The sequence below is a fragment of the Ursus arctos genome, unplaced genomic scaffold, assembly GCF_023065955.2.
Source record: "Ursus arctos isolate Adak ecotype North America unplaced genomic scaffold, UrsArc2.0 scaffold_5, whole genome shotgun sequence".
Lineage (NCBI taxonomy): Eukaryota > Metazoa > Chordata > Mammalia > Carnivora > Ursidae > Ursus > Ursus arctos.
Genome location: NW_026623067.1, coordinates 27,137,455 through 27,164,729, shown reverse-complemented (window position 1 = coordinate 27,164,729; position 27,275 = coordinate 27,137,455). Strand labels below are relative to the sequence as shown.

Sequence of the window (27,275 nt, the reverse complement as noted above, 5' to 3'; positions counted from 1 at the left end):
CGGAAGGGGTTGTTTATTTGCATGGAAGTGAGAGTTGCAGCATCATGTACTGATGAATCACTCAGAGTGAATAGAGAGCGAAGGAAGTTTGCAGAAAGAACCTCTGTAAACGCCGTTTGATACCTGAAATGGCATGTAGAGAATACAATTTGGAGAAGCAGCAAATTGCAGTAGCAAAAGCATGGGTAGAATTGACATGTGTGACAAGTGAACTAATCTCTGAAATTGTTTTCCTACCTAAAAATAATGCCCACCTTGTTGGGTTGTATTGAGATTTAAAATAGAAAATATAAGAAGCTCCTACCACATAGTAGACACAGAATTTACTCTCAATAAACACTATTATTAATATTTTCATTTAAATCTTCTTGATGAGTTGAAGCAAAGCTTTCATGATCACACTGCTATATTAAAACCTGAGCTTTGAGCAGTTACATAGTAGAAATCTCTGTTGTGGATATCAATACCCTAATACAAGAAAGCAGTCCCAGTTCAGCCTGGGCCAGGAACAGCATGGTGCAGGAATAGAATCCACAGCAGCTAGGCAATGGAAGAAGACACCACCAGAATTTCCTGAAGACATCTGTGACTATGTTTTTGTTTGTTTGTTTGTTCTATCCGCTTTGCATGAAGAGATGCTGGAAGCTAATATCAGAACCTTAGTGAACAATCTTCTCTCCTTAAAAAATTCTGAGCTAAACGCACCCTGGGCAAATGGCTGTAGGTATCAATCTGGCATGAGGAGACATCCTCTGACAATAGTTATTATTAGGTACCCTCAGGGGCATACTGGGGTGGAACTGGAGGGAGGCATCTGCAACAGAAAACTGAGCTAATGAGATATACTGCTGTCTGAATATGTCACCATGTCGCAGATGCAGGCCTTAATCATTTTTGCTCTTGGTCAATTGGGCATACAAGGCCAAAAGAAATTCTGAAGTCAGAGCTAGAAGCTCTGCTAACTGCCACAACAGATTAGCTTTTCTCTATCTTCCCCTCACCCCCACAAAAGTCAATTACCATGATTTATCCAGATTAGCTTATTTCAAATATCAAAGGGATGGTGACCGAATTTGTTATTTTTGCAGTGATTTCTGTAGGACTTCTGGACTGCAGACCCCTCAGGTCTCAGATGATCTTTGTTGTTATCTACATTGGCCATTTAACATGACTGGCTAAGGTTCTTAATCAAGAAGTCATCCCCCAACACCCAATGTATGGATAGAGGAAATCATTGAAAGGAAGGTGAGCAAGTCTTCGAGGAAACTTGTAAGGTATCAGGGTTGTTCAGATCCTTGGGAAGGGACAGAGGCAGGGTGACAACTGGTTCATGTGTGTGAACACACAAGGATCTTGTGGCAGGAGATGCTCATTAGTTGTTCTCTGAGTGAAGAGAGGCTAAAATGCCAATGAAATATGCCCTAGAATTTCACAGGGTCTCTCTCAGGGGAGTACTTGCAGGGAAAATGAACAGTTCTGTATCTTTCATGGTCACTTGCCTAAGAATCACAAGACTAGGGCAGAATGAATATACATAATACAGTGCTACTTGAAATGTGGTCCAAAATTGGCAGCATCAGCATCACCTGACTCCAGCATCATCTAGAAGTAAAATTCTCAGGTCATACCCTGGGCATGCAGAACTCAGAATCTCCAGGCAATTTGTTTTTTAAAGTTTTCCGAGTAATTCTTGAAACACTGAAGTTTAAGCAGCACTGTTCCAGGCCTATATTTGCTGTGCCAGTCATTTGCACTTCCATTCACTCATTACACTAGCCTGGTTTCCTTGTCTTTCTACCCTTAGTTTCTTGTTCTCTTATCCTGATGGTCCCTGATTAGACCATGTGGTTATAGATAACACATCAGTTTTATAATTTTTACCATCAGCATAAATCAGAATTCTACTTAGGGAAAGCAACTTTGTAGAGGCAGTAAAAATACTGATTCTTAGCCTTGTGATTTGGTGTGCAGCAGAGAGACAATAGTTACAACTTCTGAAAAATGACTGTTCATTCCCAGGATAACCATGATATAAATTAAGGTATTAAAAAAAGGAGAGAAACACTTACATGGGCTGTAAGTTGCTCTTGGGAAGCTTTCACTTCAGCTTGTAATTTCTCAATGCACTGAAAAGGAGAAAAGTTTAGAAACAAAGAGTATAACTCTTCCTTTTACATATTCAAAGGATTCCAGATATAAATAGATACTAGTTCTCAAATCCTGTGAATCGCAGCACTATCTCAGCTAGATGCTTTGGAAATTGTCATTGAGAAATTCTTGCTCCTATCCCTCCCTTTCATCCAATCTATTGAAGAGCCCAACAACAAAGAACACAAATATGTTAAGATTTTAGGAAATGAGTGGGAAAATAATGTTTGCTTGATGTACTGAAGGTAATGCTGACCTACTTTATATTATATATACCTATATTTAGTATCAAATGGGTTTGTACCTGCCTTTGGAACACATGGATATGTTTTTGTGTGAATGAAAAAAAAAAATACACATTACACACACACACACCCCCCAAAGGCAGATACAAACCCATTTGAGTTGAACAAGAAAAAAATTTATATAAATGCCCAGAGATTCCGAGATTATTAAATTCTTATAATTGATTAAAGCACATAACAAATTTTCCGATCCCCTTATTTTACTACATAGAAACTATTCCTTGATTAAATTCACCCTTAAAAGCAAGGAAACATTTGTGTAGTTAACACCACTTACAAAACAAGTAGAATATTCAGCTAATATGGTTCAAAAGGATCCATATCAAACAAACTTTTCAAATATCACTAACAAAATTAATTTTTGTATGTGAATATTTATCAGGGAATACAATTATATTTAGCAAATACAAATATTATTTGCCATCTTGAACTTAAATATGAACTTCCAACCCAGCCAGAAAGGACTGCAGAATTGTCAGTTCATGTAAGTTTAGGTAGCTTTTTAAGAGAAAGATTATTTTTTCTTCTACAACATACCTGGTCTTTTGCAAGAATCATCTTTTTGTATGGTTCCCCACTGTCTTCCTTATAGTCCAGAGTCTCTAGTTTTTCCTCCAGCCAGGAAACTTGCTCAAGCAGTTTTGATTTTGTTCCTTCAGAGACTGCAAGCTAAAGACATTTCTTATAAGGGCATGCAAGCACAGTGATTTTTTTTTTTTAGAGCTTCTTTTAAAAGTCTAATTTATAAATATTTTGCCTACCACCGATATCTATTGAACATGAAAATGCCTTCTGGAATATTCCTCATAGCTGACAAAGATTAGTATAGAGAGATAAGGAAATAATGTTGACTTTATTTTTATTTATAAAGATCTTTCTGGACAAGAAATGTGACTTACATAGTTAAGAGCAGCCAGAGCGATGTCTAGTACAACAAGCTCAACACTCATCTTTCTTATGTTTTAAGACTGTACTTTATTTGTACAGCTGAAATCTGAATTGTGGTTTATATATTGTTCTTGGAACTTAACTCTTGGGGGACTACAGTTCTTTAGAAAGTGTAGGAATTCTGACTCCTTTGTATGTTTACCATATAAGCAGCTGAAGGAAAATGCAGGAATTTGAAGTTAAAGTCTGATCGAAGGCAGATCTATGCTAAACCATAACCAGAAAATGTCTACAGATGACAGTCTTTGTTTTACTGTTTGTAGATTCCTCCTGAGAAAAGGGTAGTTTGATGGTGCCTCATTCCTTCATTCCCTTGGAGAGCCCCTGGACTAGCATTTCCTTTCATTCAGACAGCTTATTGTGCATTTTCTCTATAGCTCAGCAACAATTCTGAAAGAGTCTCTGGAAACGGACACACACCTTGTATTCATTCCAGTTCCCAGTGTGTCCTTGGAGGCATGCATTATCTTTAAGTATCTCTTTCATATTATTCCAAGTGTTATTGTGAAGCATACTGTCTCACCGTGAAAAGTACAGCAAGTTTTTAAAGACAATTTACCAAATGGGGAAGCAGAAGCATGAAGAGATTGGTCTCCACGGAAACAAGGTGGGCACATCATATATATATATGCTGGCATCGATCCAAATCCACTCATCCTCACAATCATTCACTTAACAATTATTTGTTTGGTTCGCACTCTCCACAGCCATTGCGTTATGCACTGGACATTCCAAAAGTGCAATGTGGAGGGCCAGAGGAGACACATAGGTCATGAGCTGTTGGCTACGCCTTTCGGCTCTCAGTGACATGGGAGACCTGTGGCATTCCTCACGGACAGTGACACATTTAACTCTTCAGTACATGATGGTTTGGAGGTGTAGCCTGGTTTTTCTAGGCACCCCTTTATTAGACTTCTGTAGACTATACCCACGGTATAGTCTAACTGCTAAACATAGACTCTTGAGTCACACCCTTGGGGTAAACATCTCACTATCTGTGGGATTTAGGCAAGTTTCTCAGTCTCTCTGGGCTTGATTTTCCAATCTGTAAATGGGAATGGGGATGAAAAGAATAGTACTTACCTCACAGGTTTGTTTTGACGATTATATGAGTTTATGCAAGAGAGATACTTAGAATAATGCTTGAAGCATGTCCTGTACTTAGTACCTATTAATGTTATACTTTCTTCTACCTCCTCTAGATTACGATAAGTATTGATCAGGATTTTATTCAAACATTTGTTATTTATCAAGTTATAAAACAAAGTATCAGAAGACATCACAGCATTTTTGAGCTGGTTACCCTAAACTCGTATTGTATTCAGTTCACTTACTTCCTACAAACACTCTAGTTTTGGGGGAAAAGGCCTCTCTAGATTTGGCAATATTTTCTCTCAAAATTTTTCTCAGGCTGGCCTATTTTGTTCCCATATCCTACCTGACCTGTCATTGATCCAGTCACCATTTGATTGTCTTTCTTTTAAATCTACCTTCTATTGTTTTCAGGCTTTTATTCATTCATTCAACAGATATTCATTTATTCACTCATTTGTTAAACATGTTGAGCACTTATTATATGTAAAACTTTATAGGTAACACATGAGAGTGATATTGCTTACACGCTCAAAAAATTCACACTTTACCCTAAAAGGCAGACAACTGTAGAACTATTGCATAATATAAAAGTATATAGGTGAATAGTAATAATGACATTCGTAATTTACTGGGTACTAACTATATATCAAGGGCTCTGCAGAACCTTTTGTTTTCACTTTTATTTATCTCAATTTCACTTAATACCCATTTTGCAGATAAGGGAATTCAGTAAGTTCAGTAAAGTTGCATAACTTGCCCAAGGACATAGCAAGTAAGTGTTGGAACCCAAGGTTTCAGCAGTGGACATTGGGTTGGATTCCCTAAACCCAGGTTTGTCCCCAGCTCCTAAAGTGGGGCCTGAGAATCATGAAAATCCTATCCTCCTTGCTGCTGATTGATTTAGGAATCAAGGCCTAAACCAATTAGAGTCTGACTTTTCTTTGGTCACAGTTATTGTATGAGGAGAAGTGATCTAATTTGGACTCATCACACTGCACAGGAGGAATTTTGATGATTTGGAGACGCAATCTCTCTCACCTACCAGATTTGAATGCTACTATAGTCATCCTATAAACATCTAGGAAACCAGTATATGATGAAGCAACACTTTGAATGGAAGAGTAGACGACAATATTGAAATGTTTTATCAAATAATCTTGAAGCATGTCCTACCTTGGACTCACACAGAGTGAGCTAATAAGTTTCCTTATTGTTTAGAAATTGAATTTTCTGCTATCTTGACATAAGTTACCTTAGTCCATTGCTCAAAACTCTATAAGGAGTTTCATTTTTATTTCTTTGTGAATTATCACCATTTTAAAGAATGAGAAACTAGATGCTTTTAGGAGTGAATTAGCTTGCCCACAGCTAATAAGAAGAGGTTGTATTTGGATCTATATTGGTCTGCCTCCAACTCTGGGTTCTGTATTATATCCAAACCCCAACTCTAAGGCTGCTTGCACAGATGAAGCCTATGATCGCCCCCACTAACCACGTGACCCTCAGCATTCTTCTTCAGCATGTTTACCTATTTACCTGAAAGAGATTTATTTTCTTTTATTTTAAGACCTGAGAACTCTGTCCTAACATCTTGCTTGTCTTTTTATAGACATCAACACCATCTTTTTTTCCTTTCCTTTTCTAAAGGGCCTCTGTCTGAATATGCCTTTGACTCAGATATATTTACTACAGGCTTATCTTTACTTTAAGAAACCTTGACTTGGAGTTAAGAGATCTATGTTTTAGTCTCAACCCTACAATTCACTGACACTGGGACCTTGGTACCCATAATAGGATTTTACATCTACTTTGCACTATTTTTATAGGGTATTTCTCCAGTCATATGTGTTCAAACTAGATTGTAATTCCCCAGAAGGATGAATGGAGAATTCTGTCAAAACTTATAAGACACAGTCAAATTGGCCAGGAACAATCTTTGCTAAGACCATTCCATTTACTAACTTTTTAAACTTAATTTTCATATGTATGTATCATCACCTCACAACAGCAGGATAAAGGGATCTTATTTTTTCTTCTACATATGGATACACTGAGGGCAAGAACTAATAATTTCTTGTTGCATTCCATTTTATAATGATGAAACTGTTTATCGGCATAAGATAATTTTCTCTGCGTTGTCTTCGAAAATAGCCCATCAAATAAGACTGATACTCCAAAAAGATAGAAAAGAGATGGGAGGAAAATGAAATAGAGTTCTTTTTTTAAAATTTAACCACTGCCTGAAAGATTGTGTTCTATTGCTGAATCACAAGATGTTAGTTGCCATTTTGAATTCACTCCATTGTTTTGATGGAGGTTTTAGGACTTTTTAAAGTCTAATTTTCAATTCAGGAAGGCTATAGGAATGCTGCCTAAATTCAAATTCAAATTATGACATAGAAAAAAAGTCATCAAAGTAAGTAAGAGGAAATCCAAGGTAGCCCTGCAAGATATCATAATTGAATTTTGAAACTCTGGGGACCTTGGGTATTGCTTCTTTTTTGTTGCTTTCTTTTCTTTTTTCATAAGAACCACTTGGTTTTACAGAATAATTGATTTGGGGAGCATAGAGACAAGTTTAGTCCAATTACTGTCAGTATCTGCTTACATAAAGAGAATAGAAATACACCTCTTCTTTAAATGACCAATTTTCATGTATCCTTCTTTAAATGAGTAATTAGCCACTTTTGCTGAAACAGGTTCACATGGTGTTGGAATGCTAATGTTCTACTTCCGACTCTTTTTGACATATACCTTTCCCTTCTGCCTGTGGTTTTAACAAGTTTGGAGGGAAGAGATAACTTAAAAAGTATGAATAATATTTGTCTTAAGAATTATGTAAAACAAAGAGGCAAATTCTATATTATACCTTTGAGGCTATGTAAATCCACTAAAAAAAATCAACTTCTAATATTTATCCCAATGTTCCATAAAAGAGCATTATAAAAGTATTATAATACAGTTAAAAGTGAAAGAAAGGTAAATTTGATCCATTGTACAATTTATTGACAGAGTCAATAAAGAGTACTGATATATTTTAGGACTGTATTCAAGATAGTGGTTAAAACAAAACGACTTGGGCTTCACAGAAGATGGCAGAGCAGGAAGCTCCAGGAATAGGTCCTTCCACTTAAATAACTATTAAGCTGGCAAGACCTGTCAGACCAACCATTTCAGAACTCTGGAATCTAGTAGAACACCTGCAACATCCAGGAAAGTGCTGGGTTCAAGGAAATCTCTGTCAGGTCACCTTGCTAACTGCAGAGATAATGGAACAGGAGACTTTGATGACCACACATGAGAAGAAATACAATCTTTGAAATATTAATTTGGAAAGTAACTAAACAAAAATACACCTGCAGTCCTCAACAAGCAACAACAGCAATTCTTGGGGAAAGGTCAGGGGAGAATCTGACTTCCAGAAGTACCACACTGCAGTATTCAAAATGTCTAGTTCTCAACGAAAAATTACAAAGCTTACAAAGTAAAGTATGGTGCATTTACCAAAAAACAATACAAAACAAAAAACCCCACAGAACACACAAAAAGTCCTTGATTAAAACTGCAGCTGAAGAAACTCAGACATTGGACTTTTGGACTTACTGGACAAATACTTTAAATGTACTATGTTAAATATGCTCAAAGAGCTGAAAGAAACCATGGAGGGGGGAAGTAAAGGAAATCAGAAGAATGACTTATGAGCAGATAGAAGATAGAAATAAAGAAATAGAAATTATAAAAAGAAACCAAGTAGAAATTCTGAAGTTGAAAGGCAAAATAGTTAAAATGAAAAATTCACTAGAACAGTTTAAGAGGAGATAGAAGCAGGCACATGAAAGAATCAGCAAACTTGAAGGTAGAGCAACTGAAATTTCCTGGTCTGAGGAGCAAAAAGAAAAAAAAATGAAGAGAAACGAATGGACCTAAAGGACCTATGGGACACTACAAGTCATACTGATATACACATTATAGGGGCAAATAACTAAAAAAGATACAAAAAACCCAAACTGAATCAAAATGGTATATTAGGAAAAATTAATCACAAAAGAAGGCAGCATTGGAGGAATTCAGGAACAAAAAGATGTAAGATTTATAGAAAACAAATAGCAAAGTGGCAGGAGTACGTACTTCATTATCAGTAGTACTTTAAAAGTAAATGGTTTAGGGGCACCTGGGTGTCTCAGTTGGTTGAGTGTCCTACTCTGTCTTTTGGCTCAGGTCATGATCCCCAAGTTGGGCTCTATGCTCACCATGGAGCCTGCTTGTCCCTCTCCCTCTATTCTTCACCCTGCTCTCTCTCTCTCAAATAAATAACATCTTTAAAAAAATAAATAAAAGTAAATGGTTTAGATTCACCAATTAAAAGATGGAGACTCATGGGATGGATAAAAAACATGATCCAACTATATGCTGCTTACAAGAGACTAACTTGGAAAAATAGACTTGAAGAACCAAATAGGTGGAAAGTGAAAAGATGAAAAAAATATTCCATGGAAATAGCCAGAAGAGAGCTGGGGTGATAGACAAAATAGATGCTAAGTCAAAATTAGTACCAGTTACAAGGAAGGGAATTATATACTGATAGAAGTGTCAATTCATCAAAATTATAAACATATGTACACCAAACAATAGACCCCCCCAATATATGAAAAAACCATTGACAAAATTTAAGGGAGAAATAGTGGCAATTAAAGTAATAGAATAGTTAGGGATTTCAATACCCCACTCTTAATAACAGATAGAACATCTAGACAAAAGATCAGTAAGAAAATGTACTTGAACAACACTTCAAGCTAACTAGACCTAACAGACATATATAGGACAAATCAGCCAAAATCAGCAGAATACACATTCTTCCCAAGTGCACTTGGAATATTCTCCAGAATAGACCATATGTTAGACCTAATGTTAAAAGGATTGAAATGATACAAAGTACTTTCTCCAACCAGAATGGATTGAAGCTAGAAATCAATAACAAGAGGAAAACTGGAAACTTTGAAAATGAATGGAAATAAACAACACATTCTTTTATTATTATTATTAACATATAATGTATTATTTGTTTCAGAGGTACAGATCTATGATTCATCAGTCTTACACAACACACAGCACTCACCACAATGCATACCCTCCCCAGTGACCATCACCCAGCCTCCCCATCCCCCCACCCCCCTCCCCTCCAGCAACCCTCGGTTTGTTTCCTGAGATTAAGTTTGTCTCTTATGGTTTCTCTTCTTCTCTGGTTTCCTCTTATTTCATTTTTCTTCTCTTCCCCTATGATCCTCTGCCTTGTTTCTTAAATTCCATATATCAGTGAGATCATGTGATGATTGTCTTTCTCTGATTGACTTATTTCGCTTAGCATAATACCCTCTAGTTTGATCCAAGTCATTGCAAATGGCAAGATTTAATTTTTTTGATAGCTGTGTAATATTCCATTGTATATATATACCACATCTTCTTTATCCATTCATCTGTCAATGGACATCTGGGCTCTTTCCACAGTTTGGCTATTGTGGACATTGCTGCTATAAACATTGGGGTGCAGGTGCCCCTTTGAATCACTATATTTCTATCTTTGGGGTAAATACCCAAAGAATAAGTGAGTCAAAGAAGAAATCACAAGGGAAATTACAAAGCACTTAGACACAAATGAAAAGAAAAACACAATATGTCAAAATTTAAGGGATGCAGCAAAGGCAGTACCAGAAGAAAATTTATAGCTGAAAATACCTACATTTAGAAGAAATGTCAAACCAACAACTTAACTCCACACCTTGAAGAAAAAGAACAGACTAAACCCAAAGCCAGTAGAGGGATCAAATGATAAAGACTAGGCGGAGATAAACAAAATAGAGAATTGAAAAACAATAGAATTGAAACCAAAAGTTGGTTCTTGGAAATCATCCTAAAGTTGACAAATCTTTAGCTATATTGACTCTTTCTTTAAGATTTTTAAATTTATTTTGCTTATTTATTTGACAAAGAGCACAAGCAAGGGGAGCAACAGGCAGAAGGAGAGGGAGAAGCAGGCTCCCCGCTGACCAGGGAGCCCATTGTGGGACTCGATCCCAGGACGCTGGGATCATGACCTGAGCCAAAGGCAGATGCTTAACTGACTGAGCCACCCAGGCACTATAATGACTTTTTGAAAAAGAGAGAAAAGACAAAAATAACGGAAGAGAGAAGTAAAAGTAGGGACATTTTTATCAACCTTCTAGAAATTAAAAAGACTAAGAGAGAATACTATGAGCAGTTGGATGCCAACAAATTAGATTATCTAGATGAAATAGGAACATTCTTAGAAATACACAAATTAGCGAAACTGAGTGAAGGAAAAGCAGGAAATCTCAATTGATGTACAAGAGAGTGAATCGGTCTAACAAATATAAGGAAAAACTTATTGAGAAAATGCAGTCATGAATATAGCTTGTTGTGCAACTACAGTTTAACTGCAGATTTTTAGCCCAGGGTGTATTTCCTTGGAACTTTTCAAGATGTCATACATTTGATTTCCTTCCTATTTTGTTATTGACATGTGACTTTATAAATCTACTTTTGTAACTTTGGTTAATAAGTGTACGAATAAAATTGGAAATGTTTCCTAATTCAAAAAAAAAAAAAAGAAAACATGTTCAATAGCATTGCATTGTTCAATGCAAGTCAAAACTACAATGAGATTCCACTTCACAGCCACCATGATGGCTGTAATTTTAAAAATGAAAAATAAAAAGTATTGGTGAGGATGCAGAGAAATAGGAACCGGTACATTGCTGTTGGGGAAGCAAAAAATAGTGCAGCTGTTGTGGGAAACAGTTTGGTAGTTCATCAAAAAGTTAGAATTACCATATGACCTAATCATTCCACTCTTCGGTATGCACCCAAGAGAAATGAAAGCCTATATCTACCCAGAAACTTGTATATAAAGGGTTACAGCAACATTATTCATAATAGCTTAAAGATGGAAACCAAATGTCCCTCAACAGATGAATGAATAAAGGAATTGTGTTGTATACATCTGATGAATATTATTTGGCCATAAAAGGAATGAAGTACTGATACGTGCTATAACTTGGATGAACTGCAAAAACATCAGGCTAAGTGAAAGAAGCCAGACACAAAAGGTCCTATATTGTATGATTCTTTTCATACAAAATATCTAGAATAGGTAAACCCATGGAGACAGAAAGCACATTTGTGGTTGTCAGGGGATAGGATGAGGAGGTTGTGGGGAGCAATTACTTAGTAGGTGTGAAGTGTTCCTTGGTGAGGAAAAAGTGTCGAACTTTTTTTTTTTTTTTAAGATTTTATTTATTTATTTATTTATTTATTTATTTATTTATTTGAGAGAGAGAGAGTGTGAGAGAGATCATAAGCCAGGGTGGGGGGACAGGTAGGAAGAAGGAGACTCCCTGCTGAGCAGGGAGCCCAATATGGGACTCATTGTGGGACTTGATCCCAAACCTAAGCCAAAGACAGATGTTGGTTAACTGAGCCACACAGGTGCCCAAAAAAGTGTTGAACTTGAGAGAGGTGGTAGTTGCACAACATTGTCGATCCATTCAATGCCCCTGAATTGCATCCTTCAAAATGGTTAATTGTATGCTATATGAATTTCACCTCTATAAAAATACAATGACTTTCTAGGTAGCTCTCAGTGGTCATGAAAATTATTAGCCTTCTGCATCATTTCATGGAATGCTATTACAAAAAAATAACAAAATTAGATTGACTGCTTTTATTTTAAATTAATGAACACCAATCTCAGTATTGAGTACCACTGCCCTGAAATCATATTGCCATTCTATTTTTTTCTTAGTAAAGTGCCTTTCCTCTTTTCTGAGATAATATTATTCTCTACCCTTTCCTCAAATGTCATTTCTTACTTTCTCTTCAGAATTCCACTCCCACCCCTCACCCCAAATGACCACCTCATCAATAATTTACTGAAAAAATAGAAGCTGCCAGATGGCGACTCCCTCACCTTCCCACTAGCCAGTATATGAACCTTATTGCAGCAGACACTGCTAATTCATTTCCCAACAGTTGTTTACCTATTTATCCTTTGCTACCAGGCACCCAATTTGGATTAGCTGGCAGCCATGTGTTTAGGGGAGCTTGGCCTTGTCCAGTCCCAGGGAATGAATCACAATGAAACTAAGCCAGCTGTGTTGGTCTCATTCCCAGGTATAAAAGATTATTTTAGGCCTGGGCCTACACCCAGGAGAGGCCCCTGGAGACCCAGGAATAGGATTTTACCAAATTTTTTTTAAAGACACACAGGAAGAAGTACATCTCTTTTTCTCAGTAACTTTTGACTGTATGCAATTCTTAAAATTGCTGCAGATCTCCTACAAATATGACACAGGGGATGGGGGAGCAAAGGATGGGTAACACCTGTGTTCTTGGTGACATTCTTGAGCCACTGAATTAGTCAGCATTGGAACTGCTCCACCTTAAAACGTATTCTTCCATGCTGGCCTTACTATGTTACTTTAATTGGATTTCTGTTACTTAGACGGGAAATCATCCTTCATTACACAAATGGAGAAGATTTTCTTCTATCAAAGCCCAGCCCTTTCGGTAGGCTTTGAGCCCATCTCCTTGATCACAAAGCTTTCATCCCTGTCATTTCTGCATACACACACCCCATCCATTTCTGCATTATCTATCCTACCCCTTCTGGTTGATTCTATTTAGCATATAAACATGTTAGTAGTAATTCCCATGAACAAAAGTTGTCTATTGACAGCCTAAAATAATGATTTTTCCTGAAATTATTGCCTACCTACACTGTTGTCACTTTCTTAAAATATTCCTAATGCTCCTATGTGTTGGCCTTATTATTCCCCAGTGCAGACAGGCTTTCTTCACACAGTGGGAAAAAATGTTACCTATAGCCTTCCAGGTTCATGACCTCAATAGTAAGGCAATATGTCCTCCAGTAACATACTGAAAAAGGACTCTATTTGGCCCATCTTAGTTCATATGACCTCCCTGGGATTAGTCTTTATGGTCAGGGAAACGGTATATCATACCTGATTAGAAAAAAAAAAAAAAATTGACTAGAACCTAGGTCATGTGCTCAATGATCGTTTCCTTGACTATAACTGACAACCATAGAATAATTGTAAGATTGGAACTGGGAAAACACGTAGAAAATGTAGACACAAAAACAGAGGCCACTTCAAGTCTATCCTCTGGGTGTTAAGCACAACTATACCGTGGTCATAAGTCTATGCATTTCCCACAATGCTCCAGCAGAATATGATGCATCTAATCTACATGAATCCAAAGATGCACTCACCCCTCCCCCAAAAGGAGATAACCCAAAGTCCTATCAAGTTACTGCATCTAGCTCCACATTTGGATCTCCAAATTATTTGTATTCTACCCTGAGTCACATGCAGATGAGACTCATCGTGATATAGCGCCTAAGGATTAAGTAAAAAATATACCCTCCCTAGAAACAGGACAGTCACAATATAATTCCCCTTTTAAAAAAATGGAAAAGGGGAAACAACGTACAGTTGTCACTGACCATTGCAAACACTACGTTGTACCGGCTAGCGATAACAGGGCCAGTCCTGACTGTGCAGTGAGTGAACGTTTCTGATGTGTTTGAGTCTGCTTCTAACCTCTGGGAACCTTCTTTGTCCTTTTCTTCAATGGCGACTATCAAGAAAAAGGCTAGAGGGTATTCCTTTGGTTGGTGTGTGTGTGTGTGTGTGTGTGTGTGTGTGTGCGCGCGCGCGCGCGCGCGCGCGCACGCGCGCGCTGAGTTTGAGTTTCAGGTATGTCACCAATTCCTCTTTTTGTCAGAACCACTTTGGTTATGTTACAGAAATCCAATGCAAACTGGCTTAAAGAGAGAATTAACTGGTTTTTTAACTAGGAAGCAGAGACACCTGTATGTCCTGAGTCTTAGATCCTCAGAATTCTCTCACTTCACCATCCTTGGCGTGCCCTCTCTTTCTCTCGCTCTAACTACAGGAAAAAATTTCCCAGGGGCTGGGAAGAGGACTGCCTGGAATTATATTTCTCTCCTAATCTCTCTTCAGTTGCCTTCTGCCCTCCACTAACCTCCTGACGCTGATCTTATCAAGGTTGTTTATGATCCTTATTTTACCAAACATAAGGGACAAGTTTCTAGTCAACTCATTCATCCTCCCAGTAAAATGTTATAAATCTGAGTCCTCAATGCCTCTTAAAACACTCTCATGGTTCTCTGGACTTCTTCCTGATTCTCAGTTTCCTTGGCTACATTTTTTTTTTCTTTTAATTCTCTAAATATTGAAACCTAAGAGTTTGGTCTTGGGCCCAACTCTCTGCCTTATCTCTGCTCATTCTCCAGCTCATCTCATTCAGTGCCATAATTTAAACATGTTGGTTACTCCCATTTGTTTCTCTTTTACATATAAACACTAAGTTTCAGGCTAATATATATGTATATCTAACAACCTACTTAATATTGTCACCTGAATGTATATGAAGCATCTCAAAATCAATGGATTCAAAATGAACTCCTCCTATTTTATATGTTCCCCAGACTTCCCTCTCATAATAAATGTAATGAACCTACCCTGTATGTGTAAGCCACAAATATATGTAAAACTTCTCTTTCTCTCATCATCCATCCAATCCAGTACAGAGTGCAATTATGAAAACCACCCCATTAATTGTGAATTTTCACGTTCATCTCCTCTCATTGTCTTTTCTCCTACACACATACACATAGCAAATATCATTACAGGATAGGTTTCCAGTGTCACTCAACAACAAACTGAGTCTTGTAAAGCTTATACTACAGAAAGAGGAGTGATTTCATGTAAAAACGAAGGCTTTCCTTGTGCAAAATGCTCTGAAAGCTGATTTGGACTAGTACTAAAAACTACGAAATATGTTGGCAATAAATAACAGAGGTAAGCACTTTAAAAAATTACCTATTCTGCCTGTGGAATGGGCAGGCACCCCTCTGTGTGAGGATACATTTAGTTCACAGAACTGGGTTTGTCTCATTTCAGTTTTACAGCTGAAAACAAACAACACATTCCTCATCCTACCTCCGTCCTAGACAAAACACACTTTTACATTTATTAATATTTCTGCCTTTAAAAAGTTATTTCTAGCCATTTCTAGGTTCATGCACATCTTAAAATAGACCTCCAAAGGCCTATAATTTGGAAGCATAGTTACCCCTGCATTAGTTTGCTAGGGTTGCTGTAAAAGAGTACCATAAACTGTGTGGCTTAAACATCCTAAATGTATTGTCTCACGTTTCTGGAAGCCCGAAGTCCATGATCAAAAAGTTGGTAGGGTTGATTCCTTCTAAGGCACGTGAAGAATCTCTTCTATATTTCTCCTCTGGCTTCTGGTGATTTGCTGGCAATCTTTGACATTGCTTCTCTTGTAGATGCATCACCCTGGTCCCTGCCTTTGTCTTCATGTGACCTTCTCCCTGCATGTCTGGGTCTAGATTTCTGCTTTTTATAAGGACACCAACCGTGTTGGGTTGGAGCCCATCTGACTCTACTATGTCCTCATCTTAACAAATTACATCTGCAACAACCCCGTTTCCAAAAAAAAAAAAAAAAAAAAAGTCATGTTCTGATGTCCTGGGAATTAGAACTTCAACATCTGAATTTGGAGGGGACACAATTCAACCCATAATACCCGCAAGTTGTTCGGGGAAGGAAACTCTGAGTAATAAAGGAACATTTAAGCTCTAAGGGAAAACAGAGAGAAATATTTACCAAAAGATCAATCGATAATTGAAATATAAAGTTCCAGGCATAGAGATTCCTAAGATTTCTTTATCTCCAGAAAAGCGCTCTGGGTCTTATGAACAGATAAGAATATCAGAGAGAAATGAGACATGGGAAAAAGTGACGCAGTTAATCATTGACTTGGATATAAAGGTCAAATGCTTGGATGTAAAAATCAAGAAGCAATAATATCAGGTTCAGAGAAATTAAAGCCAACAACTGTTAGTGGCCTAGGACTCATTCCTAGGATACACCCGGTCCGTCCAAGTTCCAGCACATTCTCAGAGCACTTTCACGCAACAGGACACAGACTCCCCCTGCTGGTCGCACTCAGAGTTGACTCTGCTCTTTGACTTGGGGGAAATGCATTCTTCCAATCTTGAGTTTCTTCTCAGGGGTCTCCCTTTCTCCTCGTACCTCTTCAACGTCTAGCTTAATACAGGACAGCTGGATTCTCATACCTGATCTATGTTCAGTCTTCCGTGTAACATCTGGGAAACATCTACTTGTTCAAGAATGATAGTGGAAAAGGCCAATAACATGTTAGTAGTATTATGCAAATAGATTTGACTTGGAATATCTCTTAAAGAGTATCAAAGACTACCCTGCCACTATACATCCATTCAATAATGGCAAGAGACTTGCATTTATACAGCTCCAAGTTTAAACATTAAACTGTTCCTGAAATTAATAAATGAGATCTTCATACACAAAACACATGGTCATACAAAATTTTCTCCAAGAAGCCCCTCCTTGAAAAATGGGGAGGAGAAACCTATTTCTAAGATGTGGATTAAAGGTCTGATATAATATCAAGGGACTACAACATTCAGAAGACCTAAGTGAGGAAATCCAAATTACAAGGCTTTGAGAAGAATCCAGAACATACATGGGGTAAATGAGCCTACATAGAGCCTTTCAAAGGAAAGGCTCTTTAATATTTATTGATTCAAATATAAGATAGTTGGTGTAACCACTGATCACCCAGTCCCCTAAAACTTGGGATCTGTCTTGAATACTACTTTTCCATTAATTAATCACAAAATCCAACTAAATATTAAATTAAATATCTCTTGTCTCTATCTTCTCTTCAGAACTAATAGACACTTACCATTTCAAACTGGATTTTTGAAGAGCCTACACGCTGATGTGCCTGGCTCTGGTCACCTCACAGATATGTCCTCCTTAGCCCCCTCGGAGTTTTCTCTCTAAGTGCAAATATGAATATGCTCATTTAATGGCTCTCCATTGTCCATAGGTCGACTCAAATTGCTGTATCGTAAAGGGCATGAGCTTTGACATCAGAGAGATACGTGGGTGGATTCGAACTTGATTTGAAACTCAGGGAAGTCACTGTCTGAATTTCTTCCATGAGGCATATGGTATAGTAGGATAATTACAATTGGTGGGGAAATGGGAGACGGATTATGAGAGTGCCTAGGAAGGACATCTAACCCCAAACTGAAGGAAGAAGAAAAGCATTTTTGAGGAAGCAGCATCTGATTGAAGATCTGAAAACAGGAGCTGGTTGGGATTTTGTGGATAATGGGAAAGAGGATAAGAGGAAGTAGTGGGAGCAATTCTAGGCAGAAGCAGAGTGAAAAGGATATATTAAATACAACTTAACTCTGAGGAGCAAAGCCTTTTGTTTTTTCTTAAATGAGAAAAAAGGTAAGAGAGAATATGGTATATGCAAGGAATCAAAAGTGGTAGAATAGTGATACGCAGGGAGTCGTGTCAGACAAAACTGGAGAAACAAATAGGGACTCTGACCACCAATGACTGTAGGATCAGTTAAGGAGTATAGATTTGACCCTGATGGTGAAAGGTAACTAATTTAGGAGTTAAGCCAAGGAGAAATACGTGTTGTGGAATCTTCCCTCTGGCTGTAGTGTTGAGGAGCCATTAAACAAGGACCATGATGGAAGTTTCTGCTGTTGATCTTGAGTTGAATGAGAACTTGGGTGGCACTATTCCATGGGCAGTTGTATATTCAGGTCTGGGGTCATGAGGAAGATCAGGACTAATGATGAAGAGGTGGTTCTTGGCAGATTTTGTGCCCTTAGGACTGGTCACCAAGGAAGAATGTATAGAAAGAGCAGATAAGAGAGCTGCAATCCCACAAAAGAGATTTCGTCATTTGCAAAATGGGGTAAGATTTCCCAGGGCCCTCAGAAGAAACACATGAGCTAACATACGGGGGAATACCTAGCAAAATGCCTAGCTCACAGTACAGGCTTAATAAATGTTTACTGAATGAATAAATGGATACTTGATAAAGTGCATATACCCAATTTACTAATTTTCTTGCGGAGATTAAGGAAAGTGAAAGTTAGTTTGCCATCTCTGAGAAAGCTTCTAAAGAAAATGTCCACGCAAAAAGACACCTGCTTTTATCAGCAGAGCCATGACTCATAAGGGACAAGGCATTTTGGCTTTTTCTTAGACAAGAAAGTCACATTTATTAGCGCCCAGTCAGCTATTTAAAACTGACCTCTGCTTGATCTTGACATTTACAAGCAAAAGGAAGTCTTTAGTTATGTAACAGGCCAGCAGTCCGTGCATCCCGCCTGTAACAACAATAGCAACAGAAGCCCATTTGTCATTGTGCCTGACGCTATTCAAAACAACACATCTCTTCACTAGCTTGTCTTTTTTCCCTTACGTTCCCTTAAGCTCTCAGTTAATGCCCAACAATCTAGTAGGGGGTAAAAATTGACACCTGTTTAGGTAAGAGGGAGAGAGAGAGAGTGTGTGTGTGTGTATGTGTTTAAAGAGGGAATTCTGCCGTAAACACAACCAGAACCAAAGTGTTAAATAAAGTTCCCAGTAACTAGGTCTCATGGTGATAAGGAAACCCATTCCAGGTCAAACAGACTGCTTGTGATTTTATGGCATTAAAGTAGACTTCCAAATAGATTGGAAAACAAAAACTCATTCACAAAAACTCATGATTTCAGATTGGCATATCAAGCATAATTTCTGAGTGTTTGCAGAAATGAATACTCCTACCAAGGGCACATTACTTATTTCAAATAAACGACATCAAGGGATCTACTGTTGCATTTAAACAAAGAAAAAAGAACCAGAACATTTTTGGGGGGCAATCTCAGTATGTATCAAATCACTTTTAGCCATTCATACAAATACTTAGCATCTAAAAATTTGCTGAACATCTTTATTTTTTTCTCTTCTCAAACTTAAGGGAAATATAGATTGAATACTAAGAAGCAAATAATGGGAGTATATTTTAGAGACTTCGGTATAAAATGGTAAATAATGTTGGATTATTAGAGTCAAACATAGTCTTTTGTCTTTGTCCTTGTTTGCTTGCTTGCTCTACTAAATGCTTAAGGTAAAAAGATTAGTTAGAAGATTCATTCAATTTCCAGCTATTGCATTAAGTAAGAGAATGCAATCTTATTGTGAGAATTGCTTCTCACAATAAGAAAGGATTGGTAAAGGACCCAAAGACCAAATCTAAATTCCCACTCAAAAATTTATTTGGGGTTTTCAACCAGAAGTATGTGTTGAAAGTCATGGAGTTATAGAGCAATGGAACAGAATTGAGAGTCTACAGAATCATACATCTAGAAACAATGGATTTTTGATGAGGTTGTCAAGACCATTCAGTGGAGAAAGAATCACCTCTTCAACAGACGGTACTGGGAAAACTGGATATCCCATGTAGGAGAAAATTGCAGTTACCAGGACAAAGCACCTTGTGCAAAATTAGGGCCAAGAGGTTGGTTGAGCAAGGCAGAGATCACTATTTGCCAACCTGATATCTATTCTCCCCTTGTTAGTAAAAGAATTCCCATACTCTCAGGGGGGCAATGCGCCCAGCTAAATATTCTTATCTCTTAGCCTCCATGCAAATAGCAGTGGTCAGGGATATATAAGAATTTTTAAACTGAGTTTTTGCCTCCATGCAAATAGCAGTGGTCAGGGGTATATAAGAATTTTTAAACTGAGTTTTTGAGAAAAGTTCTTAAAAATTCTTAAAAGCGGCTGCACAGCTGGCTGTTGTCCTTCCCTATTTTGCATATGCTTTTCCCTTCTTCATGTTGCCTGTCATGTGAATAGAATGGCTTCAGCGGGGCTCCTGGGTGGCTTAGTCGGCTGAACGTCTGCCTGGGGCTCAGGTCATGATCCCAGGGTTCTGGGATTGAGTCCTGCATTGAGCTCCCTGCTCTGCAGGGAGTCCGCTTCTCCCTCTGCCCCTTCTCTCAATCTCTCTCTTTCTCTCTCAAATGTACAAATAAAATCTTAAAAAAAAAAAAAAAAAGAATGGCTGCAGCAGGTGCATCTTGGATGTTAAGAGTGAAAGCCATGTTTGCAAAGGCATGGAGAGACATAGCCCAGGCTTTTGAGGGTTGTGAAGCAGCTGTCACACCTATCCTGGGCTGTCCGTGTCCAGATGTACATTATATGAGTGAAAAATAAACATCTTCTTTAGGCCACTCTTTTTGGGGATTGTTTGTTTTATGCACCCAAGACTAATCCTAACTGGTTCAATCAGTTTCTGTGCCACTGGGGCACAAGACAATTGTGAAGAGGACCCTTCACTCACAGATTTGGATTAGGGCTAGAACTTAACTTCAATTTAGAGTGGGAACTTGTGAAAAATGCAAATTATTGACCCCCCACCCCAGATCTAATGAAACAGAAAATCTGAGGGTAGCACCCAGCAATCAACCAACTCCAGGTTCCAGCTTGGAGATAAGTTTTTGTTCAGTGCTGCTTGAGTGGGAAACTTGTTTTAAGTGGCTTTGGCTTATGACCACATGTTCTTAAGAACAGGGACTGTGACTTTAAAAATATTTAGGTTCTAATATCAGCTTGACCATTATTAACTGTATGACCTTGGGCCAATGACTTAATGTCTTTGAGTCTCATGTTCCTCATGGGGGTCATCATAATAGTGGCCCTCCTAGCATTCTTGGGTTAGTTAAATGAAGCGTCTATAAATCTAAGCCCATTACCCAGAACACAGTAGGTGCTTAATAAATGTTAGTTCCTCCTCTCAGTGACTACCATATACAATGCATCGTAGGGGTCTAGCACAAGGCATGCATTTCTATGGGATTGCTTAGACACCCTATCCCACATCTATCATCCCCCTTTCACATTTTGTCTCCATTATTGCTTCTGTTATTATTAAAGATGGAGGTGAATGTTAGGCAGGGAAATGGGGGGGGGGGTGTTGTAAATAAGGAAAAGGAGTCTTCTTTATATAACATAACTGGTCAAGTTTGCTACAGAGTCAGGATACGAGAAGGCCCTGTTACTAGTTTTATTTTGGGCCTTCAGAAATGTCTTCTCATCAGGTAAAGGAAAAATTATGCATAGCTGGCACATGAGCTATTACTAAGAAGTAAGAAAAAGACTCACACATGCTTTTCCAAAAATTGGGACATACCACCATATTCTTCTCCATTGAAATTTCTCTGCATCCTGAGTATCACCAATAATTCTCCCTTTATGGAAACAGCAAGGGCAAAATTAATTTTGTGCTGCAAAAGACCGTAAAGGGGCTCCTTGTTGTGTCGTGTCTATGTCTCATTACTACCTGGGAAAAACAATGATTGGGGAAAAAAAGTCGAGTTTCCCACCAAGCTTCCCACCTCCTAGCTCTTACATCAAATCACATCTCTTTCCCAGCTTGTGTGTATGGCACACTTCATATGTAACTAATATTTTGGTAGGTACGATATCCATAAGACACCTGAAGCTAATTCTGACTACAGAGTTGTGACTGGATTCACCTCCTTGGTGAAGAAATGATCACAGATTTTCCCGACTCCCCAGTTTTCCCGTAAAACCCTGAAATGACCACATCCCAGCACTCCCATTCAGTTCCCACTCTGAACAAAACCAGAGAATGGGCAGAAACAGAAGACCCAAGAGATGAAGTAGAAAGGATGAACAAGGTGAAAGTATCCGGATCCCTTTACCACATGAATAGCTTGGAAAGAGTGAAAGAGAATACTGGACCCACAAGTAGCCAGGCTAGGCCAAGGGACATGAGGTGAGAGGGGAGCTCTCCTGCTTGAAACACTCTAAAATTGTGAATGTGGAAGAAGTGCTGTGTTACAACTTGAATGTCTCAAACACTTGGAGAGACACCAGAAAAAATGAGAAACTCCTTATACACACACACACACATTAGCCCGTGATACATGACAGAGAACCATACAGTTTTATTAGGACTACTAAAAGTGGAGATGAATGAACCTTTGTTGAGAAACAACTAAAAGCCAGATACACTTCTCATTTAAACTTCACAACTGCCTATGAAACCAGCATGTTTACCACTTTTAGTATGTTTCAGATTTATTTATTTATTTGAGGGGGGAAGGGGCAGAGGGAGAAGGAGAGAGAGAATCTCAAGCAGACTCCCCAGTGAGCATGGAGCCCAAAGTCACAGGGCTCCATCATACAACCCTGAGATTATGACCTGAGCTGAAATCAAGAGTCAGACACTTAACCGACTGAGCCACCCAGGCGCCCCTTCCCCACTTTTAGAGAAGCCAGCTGCCTGAGACTCAGAGAGGTTATGTGAATTGCCCATGGTCATTAAGCTAGCAAGTAGTGGAGCTTGAGCTCCCCTGGGTCTGCTGCTAGGAGCTGGGAACCAGAAGCTGCTGATGAACAAAGAGAGACGTGGGCCAAAATCTTGCCCAGAGGAAGTGTCTCAGGAACTGCCCTGCTGAGTCCCTCTGCACTGGGGGAACTGGACCTGTGCTCCATTGTGAAACTGTGGGTTTCCCTGACACTGTCTTAGCAGGAACAGCATTGGGATCCCAGCACAAAAGCTGTGGTATCTATTTGTTTGGTATGGTCACAAACTGCAGCCCACCGAAGCCCCTTTCTTCATCCCTCTCATCCGCAGTGGTGCTAGAAGCCAACACACATGCAAAAACTGTTGTTTATAATTTTTTTCCAGAAACCTTTTTACTCTTCTTTCTCTCTACTCCTCTAACACTTTCCTTTGTTTCTACCTGCCCCCCCCCCCAGGTCCTTTATCTACTACCTAATTTCCAGGCATTTCCTCCTACTGATCTCAACCTGCTGGAAATGTAATCAAGTATTTTCTTTAGCAAAACTTGTTAATGATGAGTTATTTACTGTGTTACCTAGGAGAAGAGTTTGATTCTCATGGCCCTTTCTCACTCTGGCCAACTGAGTTGCTGCAAAATTCTTACAGCTATAAATAGCTCAGATTATAAATCTTAATTGTAAATTATCCTGATCTCATATTGCTTTTATTTTGACAATTGAGACATGACTGCAGAGAAATAAAGAAAAATTGTTAGCTAGAGGGAAACCAACCAAGAATTCTGTTTACTGTGTGATGGCAGAGAGGAAGTGGACACTGTCTTTTTACTTCTTCACTATTTGTAGGTTTCTTCTTCACATTAAACCAACAGAGACTTTGCTGGACCTTGCTGACCTTAGAAAGTTTCAGTGTAAGAAAACTGAGCCACAGGACCAAGAGATGCTTAGTGTAGATGAAATCTTAGGTACCTATACTTTCCATTCTGAGTTAATTCTGTGTTCTAGTCTAAGGCAAAGCCAGGAGGTAACGATTTGACGAACAGTGAAATTTACTCTTTTCTCAAAGGCAAAATCAACTGTTGACAATACCATGTTCCACTTCTTGGTTCCAGCACAAATCTTTGTTCTCACCATCCCTTCTGCTTCCCCTACCTGTTTCTAGCCTGCCAGGCTAGCTTACTTGGCCAGTACTCACAAAATGATTTGGATTACCAGTGAAAGCCAGCTAGCATTCCCACCATCCTTGTGACAAGTCCTAAATTAATGATATTTAAAAGAAATTTTAACATGTATACATGGATACAGGCGGAAATAGTCCTACATACATACACACACACACACACACACACACACACCATTGTCTTGAATATTAGTGACAAGTTCTCTTTTTGCAATCAGTGGCATAGCCTGGTAAGGAAGACAGTGGCACCCAGTGGACAAATGTTTGATTGTTTGACACAGGTGTTCCATTCTGAAATATTCTTATATCTTAGCCTTAAGAAAGGTCAGTTGCCCCCCTTGTCTTTCCCTATTCTTCTGCCATCACATTTTTAAAATGTCTACTGAATTTAAAAATAGAGGGGTGAGGAGGGGAGGGGACACTTCCTATCTTTTCAAGAATAAGACTAAGCTATAATACTGGAGAAAGCAAAAATTTCGGGATTAACTCCTCTGAGAACAGTGTTTCTATTTGATTAACCTTTGAACTATAACAGTAGAGACAGCCAAATCTAAAAAAGTACTCGACTTAATTAAAAGTGTATTGTTCAATATACCTGTAATGTGCTTTTTTTTTTTTAAACATATCATACTTTCCTATTTTTCAAACCAATTTCCAATTTCCAATTCAATTAACTTGGTTAGGCAAATTTGGCAACCCCAAAGGCAATACTTCAGGAGAATAGCACACACAGGCCCTACGATTTAGTGCTATCGTGCAGTTTCTCTGGAGCCACAGAAACGCCCGTTTTCACTCACTAGCTCTTTCAGTGATTCCCTTGCTTGTGAGCTACTTGGGTACAGAAGCCCTGCTTCTATGTCTTTCTTCCCCAAACACCTAACTAGCATCTTACTCATTGTAGGTACATAGAAGTTGAGTAAAATCCAGTTTCCATTTTATATATTTAATCTGCTAAATACTAAAAAAAAAAATTGGGCTAATTGTTTCATACTACAGAAAGGATCATCGAGCTAAGAATCTTCAGTATTAGAGGGAAGTTGTATTGGATAAAAATATTTCGCAGGTGCCTGGGTGGCTCTGTCGGTTAAGCATCTGCCTTCGGCTCAGGTCATGATTTCAGGGTCCTGGTATCGAGCCCACATCAGGTTCTCAGCTGGTAGCCTGCTTCTCCCTCTCCCTCTGTCCCCTCACCCCCACTCCTGCTCGCTGTCTCTCTCAAATAAACAACTGAAGTCTTTAAAAATATATACTTTATGAAGAACAAAAGGGAGGAGTATTTTTGTGGGTAAATCGAATTTTACTGGTTTAAATGAGAAATCATTAAAAGGCATTTAGTTGCAAAATAAACATATATCTTCTCAACACAACTAATATGGCAGGAGTGCCCTCTTTCTGTTAGCCATTCAAACTTTCTCCCAGATTTGGAGGCTCTGGTTCATCAGTGTAATCTTTATAATTCATAATTTTGCTTCAGTTTGAGACTTGTTTTTGTTTCTTTTAGAAGAAAGACCTGTTTATAAACCAGGGTTATGGCATGTGCCTGACAAAGAAACTTTTCCAGATGGGTCTGGGCCTAGGGCAACACCCTTTCATTCATTGACTAAGTTTTTCATCAATCACACTTGGTCAGTAAACAATAAACGCATCCCAAAGTAAGAGATGCACTTTTTTGGTAAATTGGAAAAAGAAATGGAGGCCATTTGCGTGTGTCATCACATTACATGTTAATTATACTTCTTTTTCTTGTAACACAGGCACATTCTCCCCTAGTTTCCACAAAAATTCTTATAAAATTCTTATCCAATCAAATTTTGCTAGACCTTGTTACAAAAAGAAAACTTAAAGTTGTTTTTCATAAGTTTCTAAAAATATGTAATAAAAATGTAGCAATTCATGATAAATCAATAAAGGTTTATACCATTTCTGTCCTTTTCCTCCACTGATGATGGCAGAAGTGACCCAGACTCCAGGCAGCTGTGCCCTCTGGGGCCAAACCCCCTGCCCAAGGGGAAGGGCAGCAGTAACATTGGGATTTGCTGTATGCACTATGCTATTTGCAAAGTGTAATACTGGGAAAACGGTCCAGTCCCTGGTCTGAGCTTTGCTGATACCCACAGTCAATGTCTCTGAAAGCAGAGATCTGCTGTGGACAAAGGCCACGTCTAGAGCGGCAAGCCCTGCCCACTAGAGGTTGGGCTCCACAGACAGAGGGAAGCCAATATTTGAAAAAACTTTATTTCCTCAAATAATTTGAGAAAATTGCTCCTTTGGGGTTCCTGTAGGTTTTATCTTACCTTTGGGCTAATCTGTTTGTAATGCAAATATGCTTCATGGAGGAGAGCCACTGGCTTAAAAATGGCTTTCCTAACTCATGGGCTAGGGTGAACGAAAATCAAAATAGAAATGTAAAAGGAGTTTTAAAGGCTGGAAAGGTCCGTAAAGATTAAAGTAATTATTGTTATATCTAAAATGAATGAAGTCCTGTGTGTGTGTGTGTGTGTGTGTGTGTGTGTATCAGTAGATGCAGAGGTCAAAACACAGATTTATTGATTGATTTGTTTACTTCGAGTATAGTTCACAGAAAATGTTATATTAGTTTCAGGTGTACAAGATAGTGATTCAGGATCTCTCTACTAGGCTATACTCACTGCAAGTGTAGCTGCCATCTGCCCCCATACAACACTGTTACAGTATCAGTGACTTTATTCCCTACGCTGTGCCTTTTATTCCCATGACCTCTTGGCTCCATAACTGGAAGCCTCTACCTCCCACTCCCCGTTCACCCATCGTGCCCATCCCCTGACCCCCCTCCCCTCTGGGACCTGTCCGTTTGCTCTCTATATTTACAGATCCGCTCCTGGTTTTTGTAAAGCATGTTATGTAGATTTATATTTGTTCTACTGAACCCTTGAAGAACATTATCTTTCCAGTCTCAATGACAGGTATTACCTGTTCAGATAAGGATTTAGCCTTTTCTTCTGCTTCCTTCAGGCAAATCTCCAAGGCCTCCAGTTGAGCCAAAGTGAATGCCATCTGTCCAGTTTCCAGGGACTGTTTCTTTGAAACAATAATGAAGTATTACTTTTTGATATGGATAACTTCCTGAGTGTAGCTTAAGCAACTTTATGGATTCAAGATAGGGTTAATAAACTCATACAAATCATCTCCTTTTCTTCAACACAGTGATAAAACAGTGAAATGTTATGAAAACAATAGTCTTATTTAGCAGTTTAATGTCTGCACTGGAAGGTAAAAAATGCATACTAAATTATG

The 27,275-nt window shown here is 38.5% G+C and overlaps 1 protein-coding gene across 1 annotated transcript in view; it reads right to left on the bottom strand.

Moving 5' to 3' along the window:
- Window positions 1-27,071, bottom strand: part of CCDC192 (coiled-coil domain containing 192) — a gene marked incomplete at its 5' end in the record, with an annotated part of 160,368 nt that extends 133,297 nt beyond the window's left edge. The window contains 3 exons of the mRNA XM_048220745.2: window positions 2,070-2,126; window positions 2,991-3,122; window positions 26,952-27,071. Coding sequence (XP_048076702.2) covers window positions 2,070-2,126; window positions 2,991-3,122; window positions 26,952-27,071 — 309 coding nt within the window. The remainder of the gene's footprint in view (window positions 1-2,069; window positions 2,127-2,990; window positions 3,123-26,951) is intronic.
- Between the last annotated feature and the right edge of the window lie 204 nt (window positions 27,072-27,275).